Source organism: Mustela erminea, chromosome 9, assembly GCF_009829155.1.
Source record: "Mustela erminea isolate mMusErm1 chromosome 9, mMusErm1.Pri, whole genome shotgun sequence".
Lineage (NCBI taxonomy): Eukaryota > Metazoa > Chordata > Mammalia > Carnivora > Mustelidae > Mustela > Mustela erminea.
This window is the reverse complement of record NC_045622.1, coordinates 10285354-10309721: the sequence shown is the minus strand read 5'-3', so window position 1 is coordinate 10309721 and position 24368 is coordinate 10285354. Positions and strand designations below refer to the sequence as shown.

At 51.3% G+C, this 24368-nt stretch overlaps 1 protein-coding gene across 5 annotated transcripts in view; it reads left to right on the top strand.

Moving 5' to 3' along the window:
* TMPRSS5 (transmembrane serine protease 5) overlaps positions 1-23840 on the top strand; it is a 40067-nt gene extending 16227 nt beyond the window's left edge. The window contains exons 13-14 of one of the 5 annotated variants that reach the window (XR_004289379.1): positions 5551-5770; positions 6650-7017. Coding sequence is in view for 4 of the 5 variants with exons in the window: in XM_032359282.1 (XP_032215173.1) it covers positions 5551-5649 (99 nt within the window). In the remaining variant the exon portion in view is untranslated. Of the gene's footprint in view, positions 1-899; positions 1026-5542; positions 6554-6649; positions 7018-23556 lie in introns of those variants that run through there. The other 4 variants (XM_032359284.1, XM_032359282.1, XM_032359283.1 and 1 more) reach the window with 4 other exon arrangements.
* The last annotated feature ends 528 nt before the right edge of the window (positions 23841-24368 follow it).

Genomic DNA, 24368 nt, shown 5'->3' with positions numbered 1-24368 from the left:
GCAAGGATGGGTGGGTTTGTAAAGGACCCAACCCTCGGACACTGGGACCCTTACCTCTTAGGCCTGGGCCCTGCTTGGGGCTGGGGAATGGTCCTGAGAGTGGGAGGAGGAAGGGATGCTTGTAACACTGAATCCATTGGATTTTTAAGGATTTAAGTGTTCACGAGGTTCGAGTAGACCTGGCTTTGTAGCTCAGATCCGCCATTTACTGTGAGCTTTGGCAAATCGCTAACCTTGGCAAGCTTCAGTTTCCTGGTAATAGCACCATGGCTACCTTGACCGCTCCTGTGTTGAGTGAATGAGGCCAGACTGAGCAGTGGCTACACGGAGCTGGCTCTAGGCCTCCCACCATCAGTCTGCGTGTTGTGCACATGCGGGTTTACTCCTGGTTTCTACGGTGGTTAGGAACGTCTGCATTCCCTGCGCTCTGGAGAGAGCGTGGCATTTAGCATCTTGGGTTCAGCAAGGGATTAATTCTTGTGTGACACTCGGCAAGGCTCTTGACCATCCGTTTGGTGGGAGGGCCAAGCAGAAGAATGTGTACGAAATGAGTTACGTGTATGAAGAGCTTTACAAGTGCAGGGCGTGATGAAGAAACGCCTCTTTCTGCAGGGCTGGGCACAGGCACAGGTGGGGAATAAATTTTAGAGTCAACAGGGGACACAGGCACCCACCTCCTCATTCAGGCCTTTCAGAAAACTGTGAGAAGCAGGTATATTTAGCTGCATTTGATAGAAGTAGAAATCAAGGCTCCAAATGGTCAAGTGATTTACTACAGTAAACGTTACTGGGCTAGTAGGTGGTGGGGCCATGCTGCGGGTCTGGCTCCTTCCTCTGTCAGCCTAGGACTCCCTCCCCGAGTGCTGCACGCAGCCTCACGCTTCCTGGGTCTCTGGCAGGTCCACTAGATGGAGGAGAAGCGGCAGCCTCAGATGCCGAAGGCACGGGACCTCCTACCACACAAGACAGTCACCACCTGTGGGCCAGCCTTGCTCATGTAACAGGAGAGTGGGTGGGGCTGGGCTGGGGGGGTGGGTTGGGAGTGTGTCCGGAAGGAATGGGAGAGCAAGAGTCTACTGGCAGCAGTTCTGTGCCTGCCCTTCTGCCGCCCCCCCCACCTTGTGCACATCTTTTGGGAGGATGCTCAGGGACACCCTGCAACCACTCTCTCCGTGTGCTCTCCTGCGGGGCAGGTGCCACCCTAGAGGAGCCCCTGGCTCAAGGCAGGGCCAAGCGCATGGAGTCAAGGACCCTCACCCTCCCCACTCTGCAGTCTTTCTCACCTACTGCCTGTTCCCTCCTGGCTCTGACAGGCACTGTGGGGTGGGGGTGCAGGAGTCCTGTAAGAGTGCTCTGGTTGGCACTGGGATAGGGTGTTGGTTTATAAATGACAGTTCTGCGAACTGGTCCAAGGCGTGTTGATATTAAAGTGAAATGATGTTTCGTCTAGGTCTGCCTCTCATTCTCATTCTCTCTTTCTGTCTCTCTCTCTCTCACACACACGCTAAGATATAGAATTTTAATTTTCCTCCTATACATGTTAAAGCTCTAGAACAGGGCTCTTGCTCATCTTTCTAGAATTTTGGCATTCACTTATTTAATTCTTTACATTTCTTAAGTCCACACCACATGATCTACAGCAGAAAGCCCCAGCTCTCTGGGTGGGCTACAGCCGCAGGCCTGAGAGCCATTAAGTCATTGCTATCTTAGGAAGGCCTGGCTTCCCAAGACCTGTGTCTCCTGAGCTGCGGTCTCAGCACTGGGCCTCCCGTCTTGGGGAGATTTCCTTCTGAGTTTATGCCCAGTTAGCATTTTCCTGGTTCAGCTTCTCCCTGATTCTCTCCCTACCCTAGCAATTAAAATACACTTGGCATCTTGTTTCTAAAAACTGCAATAAATTTTTTATGGTGCTTACCCAAGGAAATGCAATGAGCGTTTAGCAGTAACACAACTTTTTTGTGAGTTTATCAGCATTTTTTTTTTCCCCTGGAGGGTCTGTTCCCTTTCCACGAAGTGCACTAAAACTGAGGGGCCTCAGTTTACTGTGGCTCTGTTACCTGGGAGGGGGTTGCTGGGTCTGCTCTCAAACCCCAGGAGCAGCACGGGGAGGCTCTACTGGGGGGAAAATGGCCTCACCCTGTGTTCGTGGTCCTCCAGCCACTTCTCTAAGCTTGAGCGTTTACTCCCTGACTCTTCTAAGCCTCGGTCCCCAGAGGCAGCCTCGGGGCAGCTGATCACTCTGGGCAGGGAAGAGTTACCAACAAATCCATCAGCGGTGATCCTCTTGGTGTTTCTCGTGTCACCTGGAAGCCTTGGCTTATTCGAAGGGAGGTTTTTATTTATCACAGTCATTAGAGTTGGTTAATAACCAGCAACAGTGGGATATTCCAGTTTATCGACACTATTCATGTGTATCTCACTTAGATCTCATAATATCTTGGCGGCGAAGATATCATTATCACTGCGGCCACTTTACAGGCAAGAAAATCCATTCAGAAAGATTGAGTATTTCCCCCAAGACCCACCACAAGTAGGTGCCAGGGAAGCCCGGGGCTTTTCACTCTGCCTCCGCACCCCTGTTCTGCACGTGGATGAGCGAAAGGTCCAGTGCTGCCCAGAAGTGTGGACTTGGAACACAGCTGAGTTGCTTGCCTGCCCGGAGGCATTGTGGCCCCTGCTGTTTATAGGTGTGGTAAAGCAGAACCTGGGAAATGAAGGGGCTCCTGCCAGAGACCCTTCTCAGGCAATATTCTTACAGATTTCCAGTTCTCCGTGATTTTCACAGTCTGCCTTAAACCTTACAAATGAGTATCTTCCACAGGAGGACGATAAAGAGAACCCTGATTAGAGAATTTGCTAATAGCAGTTCCCTGTTTCCCGACAGAAGCTGCTGGTATCTTTTGCCAGGCGACCAGTCGGGTCTGTAGACTCCGACGCTCTGCCTGCACTTAGTTGTTTGCACCTGCTAATGTAGCTCTTCGGACGGTGAGGAGGCATGTCCGTGGGGGCTAGTCCTGCTCTCCTGGGCCAGCTGCCCGAGTGCCGGGATAAAGATGGGGGGCAAGGAAAGGCGGGAAGATTCAGGTCCAGAAGGATTTTAATGGGGGACCAGCTGGGTGCCCAGCTGCATTCAGAGGTAGAAAAGCCGACTGCCTTATTGGAGTGATGAGACTGATTTGCAATAAATTATAGTGGCCAGTCAGGCACAAAGCTACATGGCGAAGCAGTAATTGCTAAGGGAGCTCCAAGGGCTTCTCGTGGAATAAGTCAGGGCATTTCTGTGCAGGAAACCTGCTTCTCCTGTCAAAGGGGTCTGCGTCCCACCTGCCTGAGCAGAGCTGGCAAGCCCCCCGGGACTTCCCCAGCAGGTCGCTCCTGGCTGCCCTGCCCAGGGTCTCCTCCTTCGCTTGTCTACTCCTTCTCCATGCTTTCGGGGGCTGGAGGGTACCGTGCGGGTGCAGGCTCTTTCTCTCCTTGTCAGACCTTCTGTGGAGTTCTGCTTTTCCTAGAAAGGTTGCTGTGAACGAAGGGGCAGCCCTGCCATTCCTCGGGAACCTTTCCCAGGCTCTTTCTTACATTTTACTTTTGGAAGTGCTGGGCTCACTTGTAAAATGACAAAGCTGGAAGTGCTGTAAGTGCTAAAAGCTGGTACTGGAGCTGCCAGGAGCAGATTTCCCCCAGCCCTCCCAGTTTTGGGTGCTCTGCGCTCTCCTGGCCATGTACTTAGGACCCTCCTGGCTACTCAAGAGAGAGCCCAGTTCCACCTGCTGCCACCCTTCAGCCTCTCCCAGCCTCGGGCTCCAGATACCCCCCACCTCTCGACTCAGACACATCAGGACGCACTCCTTGGGTGAGCCTCACCCTTGGGACTCTGCTTCCTGCTAACCGACTGGCGTTCAGGGTTGTTAATGGCTGTTTAAGTGGTCTTAAATACCACCACCTCTAGAAGGTTCCTAGTAGCAGATGGGGAGGAACTCCTACTTCTGAGGGCAAGGCTGGTCTTTCTTACATATTCCGAGACCTGGAAAGTGAGACGTGGAGCAGGCAGTACAACTGTAGACTTACAGCCCAGGGCTCCAGAGGCCCTCAGGCAAAGCAGTCCCGGGCAATCTGCTGGAAGGTTTCTGCCTGGAGTTGGTGCTGGAACAGACCAAGCTGGGGACTCAGAATGGAGAGAGCAGTCCTGGCTCCAGACGATGCCGATCTCCCACTCGTGTGCCTCTCTCAGAGCAAAGTGTGGGCTCCAGGAAAGCGGGGGCTTTCATGGGCCTGGGCTTACCTCCTCCCTTCTAATGGATCTTTGGCTGTGGCATCTGATGGAGTAGAGCCCCAGTCTGGTCCTCCAACCCCTTAAAAGTGTGCTGCCCTGAGTAAGGGACTCCGCCTCCCTTGAACTTGGTCTCCCACCTGTCCAACAGGGAGCCTGGGCCAGGTGGTCTCCACAGATCTGCCCCCTTAGCTTTAACTCAAACCTCCGTTACCTCTGGAGACACCTGCCCCACCGTGGAGAGCACCGAGGGGTGGTGCTGGGCAGATGTGAAGGACCAAGCACGTTCCGGCTCCTCAGGCCCACACCAGGACAGCACTTCCGGTGCTCTCCCTTGAGGCTTGCCCTCGGGGTCCTGATGGGGGTGGGGACCACACCAGGGAAACAATTCTTCCCCCCATGCCTGTCTGTCCAGTGTTTGTGTGTATGGGGGTCAAGGTTCCAGGATAGGTGGAGGCCCGTGACCTGGCAGTGTATCAAGTCCCCACCAGCTACTTCCTGACACCCGAGGCTCCGTGTAGAGCCTCAGGGGCCCCAGCTCCGAAAGACGGTGAAGGAATTTTCTCCCTCTCATAAAGACCACGGACACTTTCCTTCTGTCCCCTCTCTCTTGACAGCTCCTAAACTGGCCTCAGGACCCTCTCTGCTCCCCAGACTCTCCCTGTGCATGAGGAGGAGGGGTGAGGAAAGGTTTTGGTTAGCAGAACCGTTAACAGGCAGCTTTTGTCCCAGCTGTCCTCTGCCCCTGGCCATGTCACCAGTCCCATGGAGGAAGAATCCTTTCCCATGGCCCCTCAGGGTGACCCTATCTTCCCAGTTTGCCTAAAATGCTCCTGGTTTTATCTCCGAAAGCCCCATGTCCCCAGAAACCGCTGTCTGGGCAAACGACAGTGGGTCCTGCCAAGTCCACTGTATTTATGAAAGGCATTCTGTGAAACCTAGTGCCCCTTGGCCCCCTTCGGTCTGTGCCTCCAGTTCTCCTTCAGTCTGACTGGACTTAAAAGAAACCTGCCCTGGTGACCCCAGATTTGGAGGAAGAGAAGTTTCCTGGGAATTCTGGAGGGCTGGACTGCTGTGCAGACGCTGCCTCGACCCGGCTGCCAGGGCTGCCCCTCCTTCCCCGCGGCCATTCCTCAGATGGTGGCCCGGGCAGCGGGACTTCACCTCGCCAGCCTGGTGCTCCCAGGCCCGGAAGCTCTCCTGCAGACTGGGGAGGCTGGGCAGGTGAGGTAGATAGAGTGCTGCTCCTGGAAGCCATGAATAATAATTTCCCAGTTCCCCAGGTCTCCCTGATTTCTGCTCCCCAGAGCAGATACGAGGCTCAGCGAGCACCATTGGGGGAGGTGAAGAGGGGTGCCGTCGTCCCCCTGGGAGGCCGGTAGGCCTCTTCTCCAGCCTCTGCCAGCCGGAGGGGATCAGAGAAGAGCAAAGAAGAGACTGCCAGACTGCTGGAGCCCGCAGGGATTTTGTGGGGTTTGTTTTTACTCAGCACTGTCTGCAGAGGTGAGGGCATGAATAAAAGAGTGAGGGAAGATTTACTGTTCCCACAGTCGGCGGTGGCCTTGTATTTGCATAGCGGATCCTGGCGAGGAGGGGCTGGAGCAGGTGGGAGCGAGGCTGGGACTCAGGGAGAAAGACTCTTGGTCATCTTTCCGCAAGGACCCCGGGGAGCTGCAGGCCAGGCTGCGAGGGGCTGTCTAGGCCAACTCTCCCATCACCAGGGGCCAGAGGGTCCCTCCCCTCTCCCACCTTCTTGCCTGCATGAACCCATAGCAAGCAGCTTGGGTTCAAGAATCTCTAAACCCAGAGGCACGTGGTGGGCCTGAGGGGTGTGCTGCCAATGAGGACCTCAGAAGAAAGGGTTCCAGGCTGGGTTCATTGTCATTCATGGCCATGGTAATGACAATTGAGATATGACCTTTATCACAGCCTAGCCCAGTCTGGAGCTGGGTGGGGCTGGGGCTGGGGCTGGGGCTTTCCGCTGGCATCAACCTTCACGGGGTCCCCTGTGACCCCCACGTGCATGTCCAAGGTGATATAACCCATATCTTGGCAACACTGTACTGCTTCTGGGGCCAACAAATGATGGACAACTTTTTATGTAGTCGTCCTAATGGGTCAAAACTGGTGGTGGGAGGCAGCGGAAGAAAGGAAAGTCTGAGGGGCTGGGGTGGTCCCTGGGAAGTGATCTGCTCTGTATTGTGTGTGTATGTGTGGTCTGTGTGTGTTTTTGTGTGCATAACTCTGTGTGTGTGTGCCTTTTTTTTTTAAGGTTCACATAATTTATTTACTATGTGAAGTAGCTTAAGTTTGAAGCAAGTTTTTAAATGTTTTATTATTTAAAAAAATTTTTATTAACATATAATGTATTATTTGCCCCAGGGGTACAGGTCTGTGAATCATCAGGCTTACACATTTCCGCAACTTTTGTTGATCATTGATCGGTGAACTTGGTCTTTGGCTGGATGTTCTTGCTGATCTTCTGGGTCAGTGGCCTGTTGCTGTGACTCTCAGATGTCTTTGCCCGAGGCGGAATTGCACCGCCCTTGCCAGGGGCCAGGCTAAGGGTTCACTCTCAGGAGCTTTTGCTCCCTGATGGCTTTCCGTACTGCTTTGGAGGACGGGAATGAAGATGGAGGCCGCCCTGTATCTCCCTGGAAGAGCTGAGAGTTGGGGACTCCACTCCTCAGTGCGCCTCAGAGAAAAGCCGTCAGTCCCTCCCGTCTCCCTGGTCTCTGGCCGCACTTGTGCTCATCCGGCCTGTGACTGAGCGTTTCTGTCTCTAGTGCACGGCCCTGTTTGGAGTCTCCAAACCCAGCAGATTCCTCCCATGCTGCTCCCACACTGTTTCTCCTGGAGGAGAAAGGCGGGGGTTTTCCTGGATCTGCCACTTGTGGGGTCCCTGCTCGAAGAGCAGTGGTCCGACTGTGCCTTGGATCATGGTTTAAGGCAACCCCGAGCTGAGAACCCCTCCTTAGCTCTGTCTGCAGCGGCTTCCCCGCTCTGGTACCTGAGAGCTCTGCCACACTCAGAGACCCCTGGTGTTTCTGTGACCCTGTGGGAGCTGAGACCACACTGTCCCCACGAGGGCTCCACCCCCTGCTTAGCCTCTGCAGCGATGTCCCTCAGTGGAGGTGACTTGTATAAGTCCCGATTTTGTGCTCTGCTGCTCCACCGCTTGCCGGGAGCCGGCCACTCCCGCACAGTCTCTCTTCCCGTATGTCCCCTCGGATTCACTTCTCCGCACGTCCTACCTTCCAGAAAGTGGTCGCTTTTCTGTCCCTAGAAATGCTGCTCTTCTTCTCTTCCATCTCCTGTTGAGTCTGTCGGTGTTCAGAACGGTTTGATAACTATCCTGCTCAACTCCTGGGACCCGATGATATTTAGTCTCCTGCTCCTCCGCCATCTTGCTCCTCCCTCCTGTGTGTGTGTTTGTGTGTTTACCTGTGTGTGAGGTGCCACAGAATGTGTCCCCTAACCCCGAAGAGGTGGATCTAATTCTGGCCAGTGTCTAGGTACAGGCCCCCCACCTTTTGCTCCCCCCTCCCCTCTACACATACACCACACACACACCACCTCAACACTTTACCCAAGCAGGCATGATCATAAATTACTAGGAAGTAATCTTTCATGGCCCTTATCATGAGCACAGTGACCATCCCAGTTGTCATACACAAGAACCAAAGACCTGTAGTTGCGTGTTTGTATGTGTGTGTGTGTGTGTGTGTGTGTGTGTGTGTGGTCATTTCCCTACAGGGGCTTCTTAAGTTAGCCTCTGAAGCCTGCTTCTGCCTGGTCCACACTAACATTTATGGGTCTTAAGGCAAGAATGTGGATGGAAGGCCACAGACCCCCTGTCTAAAGGGTTAAAAGTCAGACATCAAACTAGCAAATAGATAAATTTAAAATGTTTTGCCATGACAAATAAACCTTCTTCAAGTTGTGGAAGACCAGATCCAAATCCTTGGGTTCATTCCTGGAGCTCGATGGGCTGGGGAGGGCCAGCAGGGGGCTGCCTTTCCTTCCCACCTCCTGATCCAGCCCCTCCTACACAGAGCCTGGTGGACAGCCTCGTGAGCTTTCCTCCTGCCTAGGGCTGTGTCCAACGGGAAAGAGGCCTGTGCGGCCTCAGGGCCACTTGAATTCTAGGGTCTAGAAGGGGGCACGTGGGCTCAGAGTGGGCACATGACCTCAGCCCTTTGAGTTTCTCCCTTGAGGGAGGGAGCGGTCAAAGAGGGCCGGGACGGCAGGGGCAGACCTAGGGTGAGGCAAGAGAGGTGAGGACAGATTGTCTTCCCTGAATGCATATGTCGCAGCCCCAACCCCCAGTGTGACTATATTTGGATACAGGGCCCTTGGGAGGTAGTAATTAAGGTCAAGTGAGGTCTTCCCTGGCATCCTTATAAGAAAAGGAAGGGGCACAGCCTTCTCTCTTTCCTCCCAAGCACAGAGAAGAGGCCATAGGAGGACGCGTTGAGAAGGTGATCGCCTGCAAACCAGGAAGAGAGTTCTCACCAGAAACTGACCTTGATGGCGCCTTGGTCTTGGACTTCGGGCTTCAGAATGGTGAAAAATAGATTTCTGTCCTTTAAACCAAGCAGCCTACGGTCTTCTGTTACAGTAGTCCTCACCCATGAATATCAAACTAAATCACCATAGAAGATGCTCATCAAACAAGAGCATAAAGACAAGAGGAAACTCAGTGTGTCATAGCCCGACGTGCGGCCTGTGGCTTGGGTATCTGCTGCACCAGGTCTGGGAGGCATTTAGGGAGGCCCACTAGCAGGGAGGGCAGTGCTGCTCCCGGGAGCCCCGGAGCCTGGGCTCTGATTCAGTTCTCGTCACTTCTTATTGAGCCCAGCTGTGTCTGGACTTGGCTGAGTTCCTATTTTCTCCCGTATGGAATGGGGCTAATAACATGCCCAGTGCAACTCAGAGTAGACAGGAGACCAAGTCACATTAAATGATGAGAAGGCTTTGGCAATTGCATAGAGCTAGGCAAATGGAGAAGGGTGTGGCTTCCGATACATATGGCACATCTGCCAGTTGTCGTGGTTGGCCGGTCAAGCCTCACTTACTGGATGTTTTCTTGGTGTCCTGCCCCATCGTAAGCCTGGACCACCCAGAACTGAATGAAATAGCTCTGTCCTCAAGGGGTTCATGCTCTGGTAACAGACCAGCGCTGAAAACTGGTTATATTTATTATTTGCTGAAAGACACAAATATGAGCTATTTTGAAAGAGTGTGCTACCATGACTTTATAACCATTTACGGAAAGATTCTTGTTGCCAGCAAGAAGTGATGTGGTAAATGCAGACATTTCCCACCTGCTATCAGCATGTAAGGTTTCAGGAAAGCTGGTGGAGGCAAATGATGTTTCGATCGTAATCTCAGAAGTGTGGTTTCCATACCAACATATCTGTGCCGATTCGAAAGCCCAAAACAAAATGCTGCCTCTGATTCACAAGAAGGCAAGCCTTGGCTGAATCATGTTTTTAGTAGAAAAGACTAAGTGCCCTGCCAAAGTGTCTGTCTTCATTATCTTGACAGAGCATGCAGCAGGGTAGTCACACAGGTGGTCCAGAAGCTTCGTCTGGAAGGTCTTGCACACTTCCAGGGGCTCGGTCACCTGGCACGAGAGACCACATTTAGTTTTGTGTCTGCCTTGTCAGGACGGCCGCCACGGAGGAGCCAGTCCTCGCCGATCTATTCTGCTGACCTCTGCCCACCCCCCTTCCCTCCCTCCATCCTCCCTTCTCCCATACCCCCACCTGACCTTCCTTTGTTTTTGTTACATGCCTGTTGTGTGCAGGAATGTAGAGATAAGTATTTCCCTGTTTCAGCAGAAACTCCAAGTCAGGCAGGGAGCTCAGAGACGTACACGAACCATTTCAGGACGGGGCCAGGTATAAGGGGCTACAAGAGCGTGAACAAGGCATGAGCCTGGGTGAGGAGACTCTGCCTGAGTAGGGTCTTGACAGATGAATGTCAGAACTGAGCTGGGCCAGGGGCGGGGATACAGCAAGGAGAGGAAGAGAGAACAAGAGCCTTTGGGACCAAGAGAACAGCAATACAGAAATACTCAATATTTCCTGGGAAAGAGCTGGTGGTTCGGTGCTAGTCGTTCTATGATTGTGGACCCGGAACAGGATCTGATACCAGTGAATGTGCAGCAGCCAAGCCAAGGAGTCCTCGGGTTGTCTCCTGGGAAGGGGGAGGGAGTCTTGGAGACTGCTGAAGCAGGAGAGCGCCACGGTCACTTATAATGAGGGTATTGTGTAAAACGGAGAGGTGATTCTGGAAGAGACGTGCAGGTGGGCTTTGAGAGGTACTAACCATTAGTGTAAGGTTTCAGACTGCTTTTAAAGATAAACATCATTATTTGGAGCCCTTAAATAGATCACACAAAGCGGCATTTCATGGGCATGCATTTATTTTATAATTCCCAACTGGCCATACTGACTTAGTATAGAATCGGTGTGAACAGAGATGCTGTTTGGATGAGTGTGAGAAGCTGAAGTCCGGGGCAATGCTTCAATTTACTTCGGATCACGGTTTTTTACGGACTTGGGTTTTGGCTGCATAGCACCAAGGAATCCTGAATTATCTGGTGAAGTTATTAGTAATGGGAATGGGTTTTGCATCTCTTGACTTTCAGTCTCAGGACAGCTTTAATTAAAGGAAGAAAACTGCATTCAGAGGCCTGTATAAAAATGAATTGATTTTGTAAGCGAGGTTAATGGGCTGGTAGTCCCCAAGGACCAAAACTAGGCATATAACACATTTTCATTATGGTTTAGATGGCTAAAATACATTTTAAGTGAGATTTAAATGAAATACTTGAGAAATCCCAAACCATGTAGGGAAACTGAAGACATGCGAGATGATTCCTCCCCTGAGTGAAGGGTGTTAAGTGGCTTATTTGTGTTGGTCATTCACCGGGTGACAGGAGCTGGTCCCCCCATGGCCAACGTTGATCGGTTAGGGTTACATTAATACACACTTCTTCAGTTGGACGTTTCTACAGGTACTTTTCTCAGCACTGACGGGAGTGGGAAGGGGGACTGGGTACACTGGGTTCGTCTTTCCTTTGAACAGCATGTGGCATCTGTATAATCTAGAGACTTGTCTGATATGTGATTTGTGGACATTGGGAGACCCAAGCAAAATGTCAGTTTATCAAGAGACCTCATGGCCATTGGGAAACTTCTATCTGTGTACATTTAATGGAACTTCTGCAAAGCACAAAAGCGCCCCCCCCGCCACTGCCCCAAAGGAAACTGGTTAACTGCTCCTTTTACTGAGCCCCTGCTGTGTCCCGTGTGTGCTTCATGCACCCTACGTGTATCAGCACTCTTCACCTTTGCAACAATTATGAGATGATTGCTAATCATTATCCCCATCGAGGCACAAAGAGGTGAAGTGCCTTGCCCAAGGTCAGACAGCTAGTAAGTGGCAGAGCTGGGCTTTGAATCCATAGTCTGTCCCCAGAGCCTGCATACCCAGTCACTGCGCTGTCTTGTCCTCTTCAAAGTGAGTTTACATTAGACGCCTGAGCTCAAATACCTCTTAATTGGAATGAACATTGCATTTGCCCCTTAATTTTTCCCAAGAATATCTTCCATGCTAGTCACAGAACATAGGCTCTTCTTTTTCTACCTTTAAGGGAAAAAAAAAAAGATTTATTTATTTATTTGAGAGAGAAAAAGAGAGTACATGTGTGCAACTGGGGGGAGGGGCAGAGGGACAGAGGGCAGAGGAGAGAGAGAGAGAATCTCAAGCAGACTCTCCACTGAACTTGGAATCAAATGCAGGGATTGACACAGGGCTCAGTCTCATCACCCTGAGATGAGAGTCAGATCCTTAACCGACTGAGCCACCCAGGTGCCCCAAACATAGGTTCTTCTGATGTCCAAGGTGGACTTTTAGCAGAAATTGTGCAATAGGCAGTATAGGGGGGAAAGGGACTTAACATACGTGTGAACTTTGTTGAAATGTATTCTTTGGAGATGGGCTTGGGCCCTATCAGGAAGCATCAGGTATTATGGAGTCCGAAATTGTCCAAGGGGTCTGTGAGTCAGGCAGCCTCGGTCTCTCTGTTAATTGCAGGATCCGATATACGGAGAGGGTGGGGAAGACCCAGGACAGAGAGAGTGGGGAATGCTGAAACTGTGGGTGAGGGGTGGTCCTGGCTCCCCGGTCCTCCTCAGGTACACCCTTTGCTGGCATTGGTCCTTCCAAGTGAAGAGAAGCAGCCCATTAAGCCTCCACCGAAAGTAGGAGGTTGAGAAGCTTAAGAGGAGATTGTAATGAAAGTGAGTTGGCAAAGAGGCTAAATTGATAGGAAACAGCAGGGTGGGGGCAGCCATTGCAAAACCAGTCTATTAAGACAAGGTCCCGAGGGGCTGGGCTGGATTTTCTGGAGAACAAATGCCGAGCTGAGCGGACTGAACAAATGAAGACACGTTAGTCAGGGCTGATGCATTGGCAGGAACAGTACACATTAGAAGCAGGTTATGGCCAGGGTGCCGGCTGACCTGTTGGCTGGGTTTCAAAGCTGAATTTGGAGTTTATTTTAGCATGAACAAAAGGAATCTCTTGCTAGGAGAGCTTGTTATCTCTGGTGTTCACACCAGAGAGTGAAGATCACATCAAGGAAGGATTTAATGAGTTCTTGGAGCGTGGAGAGCAAAAGAGCCAGTGAAGGGAATAGAGAGGTTCAGGGGAGCTGCTTGACCTTGTGGGATCGCCACGGGGAAGTTCAGCAGCCTCCCCGGACTCCTGGTTTCCCTGCACACCCACGTGAACACAAGTCACGACTGCCATGTGACCCTCGAGGGCTCAGGTTCCCAAGTGCCGCCCCCATCTCCGGGGTTGTCTGAGCATCATGTTCCAAGATCTCATACCCCGACTCACAGCCCACACACTCTAGGTGTCAACTCCAGCAGAGTGTGCCGTCAACAAGGCCTCTCCGTCAACAAGGAGCTGGTTCCAACCTAGCAGCGGCTCTGAGAACGAGGTCATGGTCTCTTTCCATGTGGCCAGACCACTGCTCCTAGTTGTAAAGAGCAGGGAGGGAGCCGGTGCTCTTGGGATACCTCCACTGTAGCCGGCACTGAGCCAAACATACTAACTACATGGCTCAGTACCGGCTCCCTTCCCGTGGTCCTCATGCTACGCTGCTACCACCTTGTGATTTTTCCTGAGTCAGGTCTGTCTACAGCTCTCCAGTGTCCCAGGATAACGTTGGAACTCCCGGCCTGGGTATGGACCCTCCGGCACAATCTGGGTCCTTCCACCATCTAGTCCCAGTTCCGTCGCTCCAGCTCTTAAACCCTTTGGGCTACTCAGGCACCTGCAGCTCCTAGTGTGTTCTGTCCCAGCTGCCCTGCCCCTGCCCAGCAGGCTCCTCCTTCATGGCAGGAGGATGGGATTCCCAGGGGAACCACAGTCACCGGTGGTTCCCAACCCTGGCTGTGTGTTAGAGTCACCATGGCAATCACCCTAAAAATACCAGCGATAGGCCCACATCAGAAATTCTGATTTAATTGCTGTGGGCCGGGACTCAAGACTTAAAACATTTTTTTGAAAGCTCCCCTATTGATTCTAATGTTTAGGATCAATAAACGATGTGATCCAAGCTGCCGAAGGCTGAGGAGCAAGCTGGTTCCGCACGCAAGCCTGCCGTTGAGGGAGGAGGAGAGGTGGAGCCGTCTCGGGATTGACCAAGTGAATCCGGAACATTCTAGTCCCAGGTTAAGGGGATAAGGGACACAGTCTAGGGGAGGACGGCTCTGCCTCCTGCTTTCACAGTCTTGAGTTGGTGTAGAAATCAGCAGGTGCAGCTCCGATCAGCTAGAAGACTAAGCTGGGATCCTGCAATAATGCTAAGATAAATTTGGATCGAGGATATTCTGGATCCTTCCACGTATGAGGGGCTCAAGTTCATTGTCCTTACTATATGCAATGCCCCCCTCTCTGTCTCCTTCTTCCACACTTCCACCCTAAGCCAGTGATGGAGACGCAGAGTCCTGTGACCAGGAGTGAGGTCTCCTCCGTCTCAGCCACATGCAGGTGGGCTCATAGAGGGTGAGTGTCTCCCCTTGCCAAGTTGTGGGCACGTTTGTCTCTCTAGTTCTACCCAGACTTTCCCCAACTAGGTCCAAGCAGAGACCTCTCTCAGACCTGTGGTTCTTTAGCATGTATTAGATTCACGTGGAGAGATTTCAAAATGCAGTTTCTGGTTCTGTAGGATTAGATGGGGGCTTGAGAATTTTCATCTGTAACAAATTCCCAGGTGGTGTGGGTGCTGCTGGTCCTGGCAGCACATTTTGAGCATTTCTGATAGGAAGAACGGGTCCTTTCGGTCTCGATTCTCTAGGTATTAACTCAGTTTCAGGAGTATCAAACCTTGGTGTATGCCTGAAAACCCAGGTTGCAAAGCTGTGTGCCCTGCCTTCCCCTCACAGAAACCCCCAGAGCCCACGTTTCCCAGGTTTTTCGAGCATCTCCTTTAACCACAACAATGATACAATCCTTGTTCTTCTGCCTATTTCTTTTTTTTTTTTTTAAAGATTTTATTTATTTATCAGAGGGAGAGAGGGAGAGAGAGCAAGGACAGGCAGACAGAATGGCAGGCAGAGGCAGAGGGAGAAGCAGGCTCCCTGCTGAGCAAGGAGCCTGATGTGGGACTCGATCCCAGGACGCTGGGATCATGACCTGAGCCGAAGGCAGCTGCTTAACCAACTGAGCCACCCAGGCGTCCCCTTCTGCCTATTTCTTTTCTCCAGCTTCTCAGCCTTTTTTTCCTTTCTGACTCTCATGGTCTATCTTTTCAAACATTCCAGACTGTTTTATGATTTGGCTGTGCCATTGTCTGTGCTAAATTCTCTGCCCGGGATTACCTTCCCTTTTCCCCATCTGGCTATTTTATTAGCCTCTTTTGGTTAGAAGGAAGAGTGACTCACTCTAATTACTTCATTTTATAGGGACTTTATTTTAAAGATCCCAAGAGAGGCTGAACAGATCTTAGGAAGAGCAGAAATAGGTGGGTGTTTCTGATTTCAAGGTGTCTGAGCGGACATCAGCAGCAGCAATGTGTGTGCATTTCCTCTAATGTTTGGTCACTAAGTGACTCAGCAACTCCGTGGATCTGCTCTTTATTCTGCTTTCCACCAGCTGACATGTTTCCCCAATACTCTATGTTTTTCATCCGCTTTGTAGCTTCTGCTTGTTCTTCCTCATCTCACTCAGCTTCTGATTCTTTAACTTTGGTTTGAGCCATGGCTCATGTTCTACCTCACTGACATTCTTTCAGATAAGGCTATTACCAGGAACAGGGTGTTCCGTTTAAAGCACTTCTAGAATGGTGGAGGAGGGACTTTCAAAAATCTTCTCCATAAACACAAGGAGAACACTGGCAAAAATAGTCAAAATCAACTTTTCTAGAATTCTGGAATTTAACCAAGATCTACAACAATTTGAGGATCGTTTACACAAGAAATGGCCAAATGTCAGCAAGAACACCATATTTTTGTGTTATTTTGTCATCCTCTCTTCCCATTCCCCTTTGCCCAGCTCCACAGTAACCTTAGAAACAGCCACACAACTTAGTAACCTTAAAAGCAGCCTCACAACTATGTTTCCTGTAAAATCAGCAGCTTAGTAGCCACAGAAGAGGGCAGAATGAGTTTTGACTCACCAAAAGCACTGTACCCAAAGAAGTGTTATTGTTTGGGTCATAAGGAAGCTCCCTAGAAGAGAGCCATTCTCAAAGCTTATCTTTATTTGACTCAGCTCAGAGCTCAGACCTGTGGGACACTATCAGGTCACCAACATATACATACTAGGAGTCCCAGAAGGAGAGGAATGACAGAAACAGGACAGAGAGAAAATCTAAAGGAGTAATGGCCAAAACCAAATTTGACTGAAAACATTAATCAATCCCTACAAAAACCTGACAATCTCCAAGAAGGACAGTCTCCAAGAGATTCACACCTGAATGCATTATAGTCAAATAATCAAAAGTCAAAGACAGAGAACCTTGAAAGCAGCAAGAGGGAAGTGACTCATCATTTACAAGGGCTCCTCCATGGGGTTAACAGCTGTCTTCTCATGAGATCTCATGGAGGCCCAAAGGCGTGGGATTCAGCGTCCTAAAAGAGAGAATGTCAGCCAAGTAGTTTATATCCAGCACACGTGTCCTTAAAAAATGAAGTGGCTTTAAAGAATGAAGGTGAATTTAAGACATCCCCAATCATGTCTTCTTTTGACTTCTTCAGGTGCTTTGGAATATGATCTCTTTCATTGTTGACTCCACTCCAGTATTCTATACGCTGTCCCCTGCAGGGAAGATAGATGAAGGACACACAGGTGGAAGAAATGGAAAGTCCTTTGTTTTGAATGGTGGAAGACTAACCTGAAAGAATCTGATGTCATCACATCCACCAGAATCAAAAGAAGACATTGATAAGAATGGCCTGTTGGCATGGTGGAATCATTATCTCCAAAGCCGTTGGAGGGGATGGCCCAGTCATCCCCACGGGATGGTCCGACATATGTATGGAGCTTGCAGAACGTAGAGATGCTAATGGTGGGGGAGCATCAGTGCCCCTGCTGTCTTTGGGTACTGCAGACCGAAGAGAGTACTATGGATGAACACAGATGGATGAGAGCTGATACATGAGCCCAAGGATGGGTGATGGACCTTTGGTAGCCTGAAGTCCCAAACTCATCTTGTACCTGACAGGAGTGAGTGTCACTAAAAGAAATACAATGATACCATCCTGATCACCTAACCTTCTGTAATCCCATGAAAGAAGTACTGCATTGGCTAACAGAAGCAGTCCTCTCACCAGACTGAGGGCCTAAGACAACCACATTGTTATGAGCCTAGAGCTCTCAGGGAATCTGGTTAATCCCACATATGAGGTAGAAGATCTGTGAGATTCCCAAAGGGAAGAAGCAAAGAACAGGACCTTTGCAAGTCCTAGTCCAGGCTTGGGGTGCTCCCTCTAGATGATACTGCTAGCCTCCCTCACCACAGGTCTCAGGCATGAGAGATGAAATACTGGCCCCCCTGAGGTGTGAGGCCCACCCAGGACGGGGGCGCTGCTGCTCTGATCTGAGGATGCTACCATTCTCCAGTTCAATTCTCTCTGCTAGCTACCTTGTTGGTTAAGCATTCTTGGTTTAAACCAGAGAGGGAATCTGGTTGTCCTAGCTAATCATTTTTGCTCTGGCCCAGCAGTACTAGAGTATGGTCTGAGGACCCCTGGGCTCTGAGATGCCTTCAGAGGATCTCTAGGGTTGAAACTCTTTTCATGATAATACTAAGATCTCATTTGCCCTTTTTGTGGTGTTGCCACTTCAAAAACAATGACAGATAAAACCGCTGGCACCTTGGCCCAGATCAAGCAATGCCACCAAAACGTTCTAGTGGTTTTCCACCCTATTTTTCACTGTCACATACTCACCTTTGAAAAAAGGTGGGCGTGTTTAGGAAAAGCCCTCGAATTCTGATTTGTGAGCTGAACTAGCCACTTTTTTCAGAAACAGAACACCATTCTACTTCTGAGATATATTGACAGAAAAACCATAGTTATTCAGATTTGATATTTTGCAGACATTAACAAAAATGCACAAAGTGAGCCTGCAAGTTGAGGGAAGCAACATGGGTTGACAATGATAGCATTTGAAGTTTCAAGTGAACATCAGGGTTTTGGAAAGCGTTTGCCCACCAGGAGCTTCCCAATGCTTAAAGACTTTCTGGTTGGTGGCGATATTAATGAATGTGAGCAGATAGAGGGAGAGATCAAATGTTCTTATTTGGACTGATGCGGTCTGAGGGGCTTTTGTGACAGAAAGCAGCCTCAGGGAAGGGGCCAGAAGTCAGACTGAGAAGTCAGACTGTGAGGCAGGGCTGAAATGTTTCTGGGGTTGGCACTGCCTGAGTTGACCCGGGTGGTCTGTGTCCTTTGTGGGACCATGTGGGTGGCTTCCTCGTGGACTGAGAGTTTCTCCAGAATTTGACTGGGATCATCAGATAACTCTAGAGCTCCTGTGCGGAAGGCTTGGAAGAGGCTGAAGCTTCCTCCACTTATCTTGGAGGCTCTGGGCATCCTGGAAAGTGACCTCTGGGCCCCACAGGAGAGAAGGGGGCTTGGGTGGACTGGCTTATGTCAGCTGTAACAATGCCAAAAATAAATGGCTCTGCACCCCAGGCTCGGCTCAGAAGTGAGCCAGACATCCCCAAGCTTCTGCATAATATCAGATATATCAGATACGGGGTTTTTCAGAAATCTCAACTGAATCCTGAGTACTGCTGCACAAACACCCTGAGCCGAAATACAAGGGAAAACAAACAAGTCCAGAGCCCGGCAGAGTGACTGAGACCAGTACGGCAAGAGAGAGAGAGCTGGCAAAACATCAAAGTGAAGTCAGCTTCTTCCAAGACTCCAGGCCAGCGGCAAATGCAATCAAGTATTTAGAGGAGCAGAGAACTTGTCCTGGGCTAGGGTTGAAACGAGAGTGCCCCTCTGACAGAGTGCCTTCGTTTAACTCCTGCATGTTTCTGCCATTGAGTGAGGTGGTGGCGCCTAGCTAATGCCGCCGGTCACAGCCTCCATCCCCACACCGGCCCCAAAGAGATGGCATCGTTGAATGGGGATGGTGGGGGGTGGGGGGTGGAGTTGGGCGCAGAGGGATTGGAGCGAAGACAGACATGGAAATGGGTCTTATCTGTCACTAGATGCTTAGTCTAGTGCTGGCTGGCACAGGTGGCTGGTGCTTGGTAAATATTTGTGGCGCTGTGCTGTGTGCTGCTTCATGGGAGTACTGTGGAAGGGAGAAAGCATCCTGGGCTGGGAGGAGGCAGAGTTGTCCTGGGGCCAGCAGCTGACAAAGGAGACAAAGGAGCCAACAGAGGAGAGCGGGGAGAGGGCTGGTAGACCCTGATGGCAGGAAGAAGGCAGGGCTGGGCAGGTGTCCCGGCAGGTCTTCCGCAGGCTCAGAGGAGGTCTGGAGAGACCAGTCCCCAGGCCTGGGCGTCCCTGCCTGCCAAGTCCCTGGACAGAGAAGGTGGAAACTGGAGTGCCCACTGCACCCTAGTCTGGGCCCCTCAGCAAACCACAGCTCTACAGACCCTTCTCAGCAAGTAGCCCCACACGTCTCCGTCGCCCTCGTGTTCCCCAACTCCACGGCTCCGTGGTGCTCGTAGCTTTAAGTCACTCACCGTCTTTCAGTCACCTGCCCACTGACTCACGAATTAATGAAAAAAACTTCATCGAGTGCATCCTGTATGCCAGGCACATGCTAGGTACGTGGTTAAAATAACGCGGTCGTTTTCCGAGTGTGGCCCCTGGGCCCGCTGCGTCTGCCCCATCTGGTATGTTAGTTGCCTGTGGCTGCCTAACCCACGGCCCCCGGACCGAGTGGCCTCCGTCTCTGAGCCCTCACAGTTTCTGCAGCTTCTGGCTTTGGGCCTGTCATGGCTCTGCTGGGGCTGCAGGCAGGAGGCTTGAAAGGGCCTGGAGGGCCTGCCTCTGGGGTGGCCCATTCATGCGGCTGGTGTGAGTGTTGGTTGCTGGTGGGACGCTCTGGTCCCAACCCCTGTGCACCTCTCCCCAAGGTTGTGGAGTGCCCTCCCAGTGTGGTGGCTGGGAGTATCTGAGAGAAAAGTGGCCAGCTGCAGTGTCTTTTGTGACCACGTCCGGAAGTCCCACGCCATCATTTCCACAGTATCCTGTGGGTCACACGAGCCAGCTCTGCTCAGTGTGGGAGGAAACCCGCTTGTGAAGCAAGCATCCCGAGGGCCACTTGTGAGGCTGGGAGCTTGTGAGAAATGCGAATTCTCAGGCCTAACCCAAGACCTACTGAGTGAGCCACTCTGGGAGCAGGGCCTTACCGTCAGGGTTTGAGTAAGTCCCCTGGGGCATGCTGAAGTCTGGGGACCACTGTGGTGATGTGGGAACGGTCTCTGCTCTCAGGTCACTCCTGGCTTAGCTCGCGTTACGGAACGATCACAGAACAGTGCTCTGGCAGCAACCTGGGAAGTCATGGGTGGTTTCCTGTCCCAGCAGGCAGGGTCTACCTTAACTGTTGCTCCTCTGACCCTGCCCCTCACTGCACCCCTCTCTGCGGTAGTCCTATCTCTCCCCTGTGCCCGCGCCCTCACATTATGTCTGTGGAATGAGCTGTGACAGATGTGACAGTTAGATGCTCGATAAACCCACCCAACTTCCATTTCCCTTGTTGTGGACTTCATGCGGGGAGAGGACCCGGCTCCTGAGCCCTTCACTCTGCTGGATTCTCACCTTTGTTCAAGGCCTAATGCGGGGCTCCACTGCCGCGAAGTGTCCCAGACATCCTCTGCCCGTGTTTCTCCTTTCCCCAAGTATCTGAGCACGTCAGCGTCTGACTCATACAGCCCAGCGCCCGATTCTGCTGATGCACTTTGTCCTGTATTTTTCCCCTAATATCCCTCATTTGTGACAATCTTTGCAGCTCTTATTACCATATGAAATGGCCTTATTATTCTGTTTTCTTTTTTAAAAAGATTTTATTTATTTATTTGAGAGAGAGCGAGAGCAGGAGGGGCAGGGGGGAGGGACAGATGGAGAAGCAGCAGCAGGCTCCACACTGAACAGGAAGCCTCGGGGCTGGATCCCAGGACCCTGAGATCATGACCTGAGCAGAAATTAATAAGAGTCTGACACTTAACCCACTGAGCCACGCCCCCTTTAAAATGCTGTTCTTGTGTAACAGCTCAGGGCAGAGAAGCTCCTGATGTGACGCAAAGAGTACAGGGGAAAAGATCTACTGGATTTCTGGCTTCTCTGGCTACCTGGGCAAGTCCTCCGCACTGAGTCAGACTTCAGTTTTCCACCTGTGAAATGGTGCCCAGAGCCACCCACATCTGAAAGGCCATAAATATTTAAGTAAAAATGGCTGTGATAGAATTAAGCTGTAAAGTTGCTAGGGAAATGAATGCCCGTGCTTGAAAGTTGTTGGTTTTTTGACACTCATGTATTAAATGCTCACTGCACACTAGACCTGTCTCAGCCTCTGGACATCAAATGGTGAAAGACGTCTCTTCCTCCTCACTTGAGACTTTGCAATGGGAAGCACAAGGCAGAGTGAGGAAGGAGGGGACCATGTAGGGAATGGGACCCTGTGTGGGTAGGCGGGCAGGGGCGGGGTCTGTACGTAGCTCCCAGGTCCTTCAGTGTCCTCCGTGCCCCCAAGGACTCCAGCGTGTCTGCTTCTGGGGCTGCTTGACACTCTCCTGCGTCTTCCTGGTGGGCTGGACTGGGAAGAGAGGGCAGATGGGGGCTCTGTGGGTTTTCCTGAGTTTGGTTTCATGTGGAAGAAGCCCTTTGAAGAGCCTGGCCCTGGTGGCCGTTAGCCCTCCCTGAGGGCCATCTCTCCGGCTCTGCCTCCTTTTTTTTTTTTTTTTTTTTTTTTTAATGTGGCAACTGCACTGTGACTCACTTAAATATTCCTCAGATTGTTTTCGTTATTAAAAGCGGGTGTCAGTTCTGTGTCTACGATTAAGTCCCCTGAGCAGCTGGCTTAGTTGCAGATGTAAAGTTGCCTGTAACCACGCCCATCCCTTCGAAACCAGGGGAGAGAGCGGTGGCTGGGGGTTAGGAAGAGCAGAGATCTGTTTGAGCACCGCTGTGCAGCCCCCGCATTGCCTGCCTTCTCATGAGGAGCTGTATTCGGCTCTGCCTTGCTAAGGGATGCTCTTTGCATCCCTCTGGCCTGCTTGGGAAGGGAAGACGTCATCGGCTTATCGCTGATGAATTCACGTTCAGGGAACACGGCAGCCAGGTGTAGTGGAAAGATCATCAAAGTGGAGGCTGGAGACTATACTCTGGCCAGTGGTGTCGGCCAAATCATGGAGCCTCCTTGGACCTTGTATTCTCATCTGTCACATGAGCAGGAAGGATGGCAGTGGTCTCTTAAGTCCCTCCTGCCATCATGGTCATGTATTATGGGTGGAGTCTCCAGATTTGGGTCATGCCCTAGGACTTTATGAAATCTGCCCAGCTCTGCCTCAACACCTCTCCTTTCCTCTTCACAAGGAGGAATTGCTTTGCACATCAGCATTGCTCCAGGAAGGATTAAATATTGCACAAAAGATAAGAGATGATTGTTGTAGTGCTAATACCTGGCAGCCTACATGTAATGTTTTATGTCCTACATCTCTAAGACAAATTCAAATAAAACACCATAATGACAACCTCTGGAGACAGTGCAGTTGTAGACTTCATGGCTGGTCCATATTTGGGTCTGTGTCAATGCCCCAACTGAAATGACCGCCTCTCCAGCCCAGTGCCCCTGAATAAGGTCATATTCTCCATCAGCTGTCACCGAAATGGTTCATCCCTGATCATTAAGGAATTTAACTCCATTTATCAAATAGCTACTGAATTCTTGTTATGTGTAAAACCTTACCAGGTGTGCTAGAGACAATAAAAAGAACAGAACGCTCTTTTCCTTGGAGACACAATTTTATATGGTGTCTCCTATGTGCTGATTTTCCAAAGGAATAATTGCGTTTTGAGCATCTCAACGTCTGAGTGTGTTGTGTTCATAGCAACGGCAATGACTACTCTCTTAGTTCATACACAACTGTGTGCCTGACGTCATGATCAACGCTTTGTAGGTATTTCCTCTTTTCATCTGCACAACAAACCTATTCCAGAGACGTACCAGCGGAGGCCCAGGGACCTCAAGGAACTGAACCAAAGTCATAAAACCAGTAAGGACAGAACAGACACTCCACCCAGGTCTGGCTGCCTCTATTACCCGAGACATTTGTCATGGGAAGAGTCTGCTTTGTGTGAAGTTGACAGTCCCGAGAGATTAGTTGAGTAATTGAGGGAGCAAAGAGTGATAGGAAGGATAAGTAAATGGAAGAACTTTGGGGCAGACCCCGCAGGGCTTGAGGGAAGATATGGGCTGCTCCCTTCACCTCAGTGAATGGGGCCCAGGCCCTAGAGTGGGGTAACTGTCTTCGGGGCCCCTTTCAGCTCTCGTCTCTGCTCTCACCTCAGGAACGACTCCACGCCCCCTCCTAGCACAGCTTCATCCGTGTCTCCTTTTTTATTTGAGTGGAGCCTCTGCTTTGAGTCAACCAGATTTTTTTTTTTTTTTCCATTTTGTCTTCACTCTACCTCTCCCGTAAGTCTATTTCCGGCCGGGCCATTATGCAGTCCATCTCCTGGCCTGAGACAGCATCTGAGGCTGGTGTCCTTGGAGTTATGTACTTATCTCCTTTCCAGATGCCCCAAGCGCGGATCAGCTGAGGAGCAGGGAGACGGCCTGAGTTAGTGCCCTCAGCCCCGTCCCGGCACCCTCGCACCGGCTCACAGGCTCTGCCAAGCTGAGGAGAGACCCAGCCAGGGACAGCCCCTCTGCTGGGCCCTCCCAACTCAGGACAGCCTGGCTCCAGGCCTCTAGACATCAGCCTCTGCAGAGTCACCGAGGGAGGACTGCCTCTGGGGGCTGGCCGGAAAGTCTGTGAACTCACAACAGACCATGCTAGAAAATCCCTGGCCTGATCTTGGCCTTTTCAGCCCTGCCTCGTGCCTTGTGCAACCTTCGTGTTTGCTTCAAGAGCCCAGTTCCTCCAGGCCTCTTCAGCCTGTCTGCAATTTCAGGCCTGCCTCGGTTTAAAGGCTGAAAGGCTCATTCCCCTGGAAATGCTGGGGCTGTTCTGGAGATGGGCCGAGGAGGGGGCAGGACGGGGCCCAGGGCAGGCTGGTCTGAGGGATGATGCCGCAGAGTAGGGAGGAATCAGGGCACCTCCAGAGGGTGAGAGCCTGCTGGGGGCCTGGAATTGCAGGCTGACCTAGGCAGGCCTGGCCTCGATGCCAGCTGAGGGGGAGAAGGGCAGGAAGGAATGTGATTTATTGAGAAATTGCTACCACGGGCCTCTATCCTTGGTTTATCCTTTGATCGCTGATCGGTGGGGTTTGACTACTCCCATCTTCCAAATGAGGAACCTGGGGCTCAGAGAGGCAAAGTGACTCCCGCTGTGTCGGCGCTGAACTGGAGCCCGGATGTTTCTGACTTCGGAGCCCATGCTGCTTCC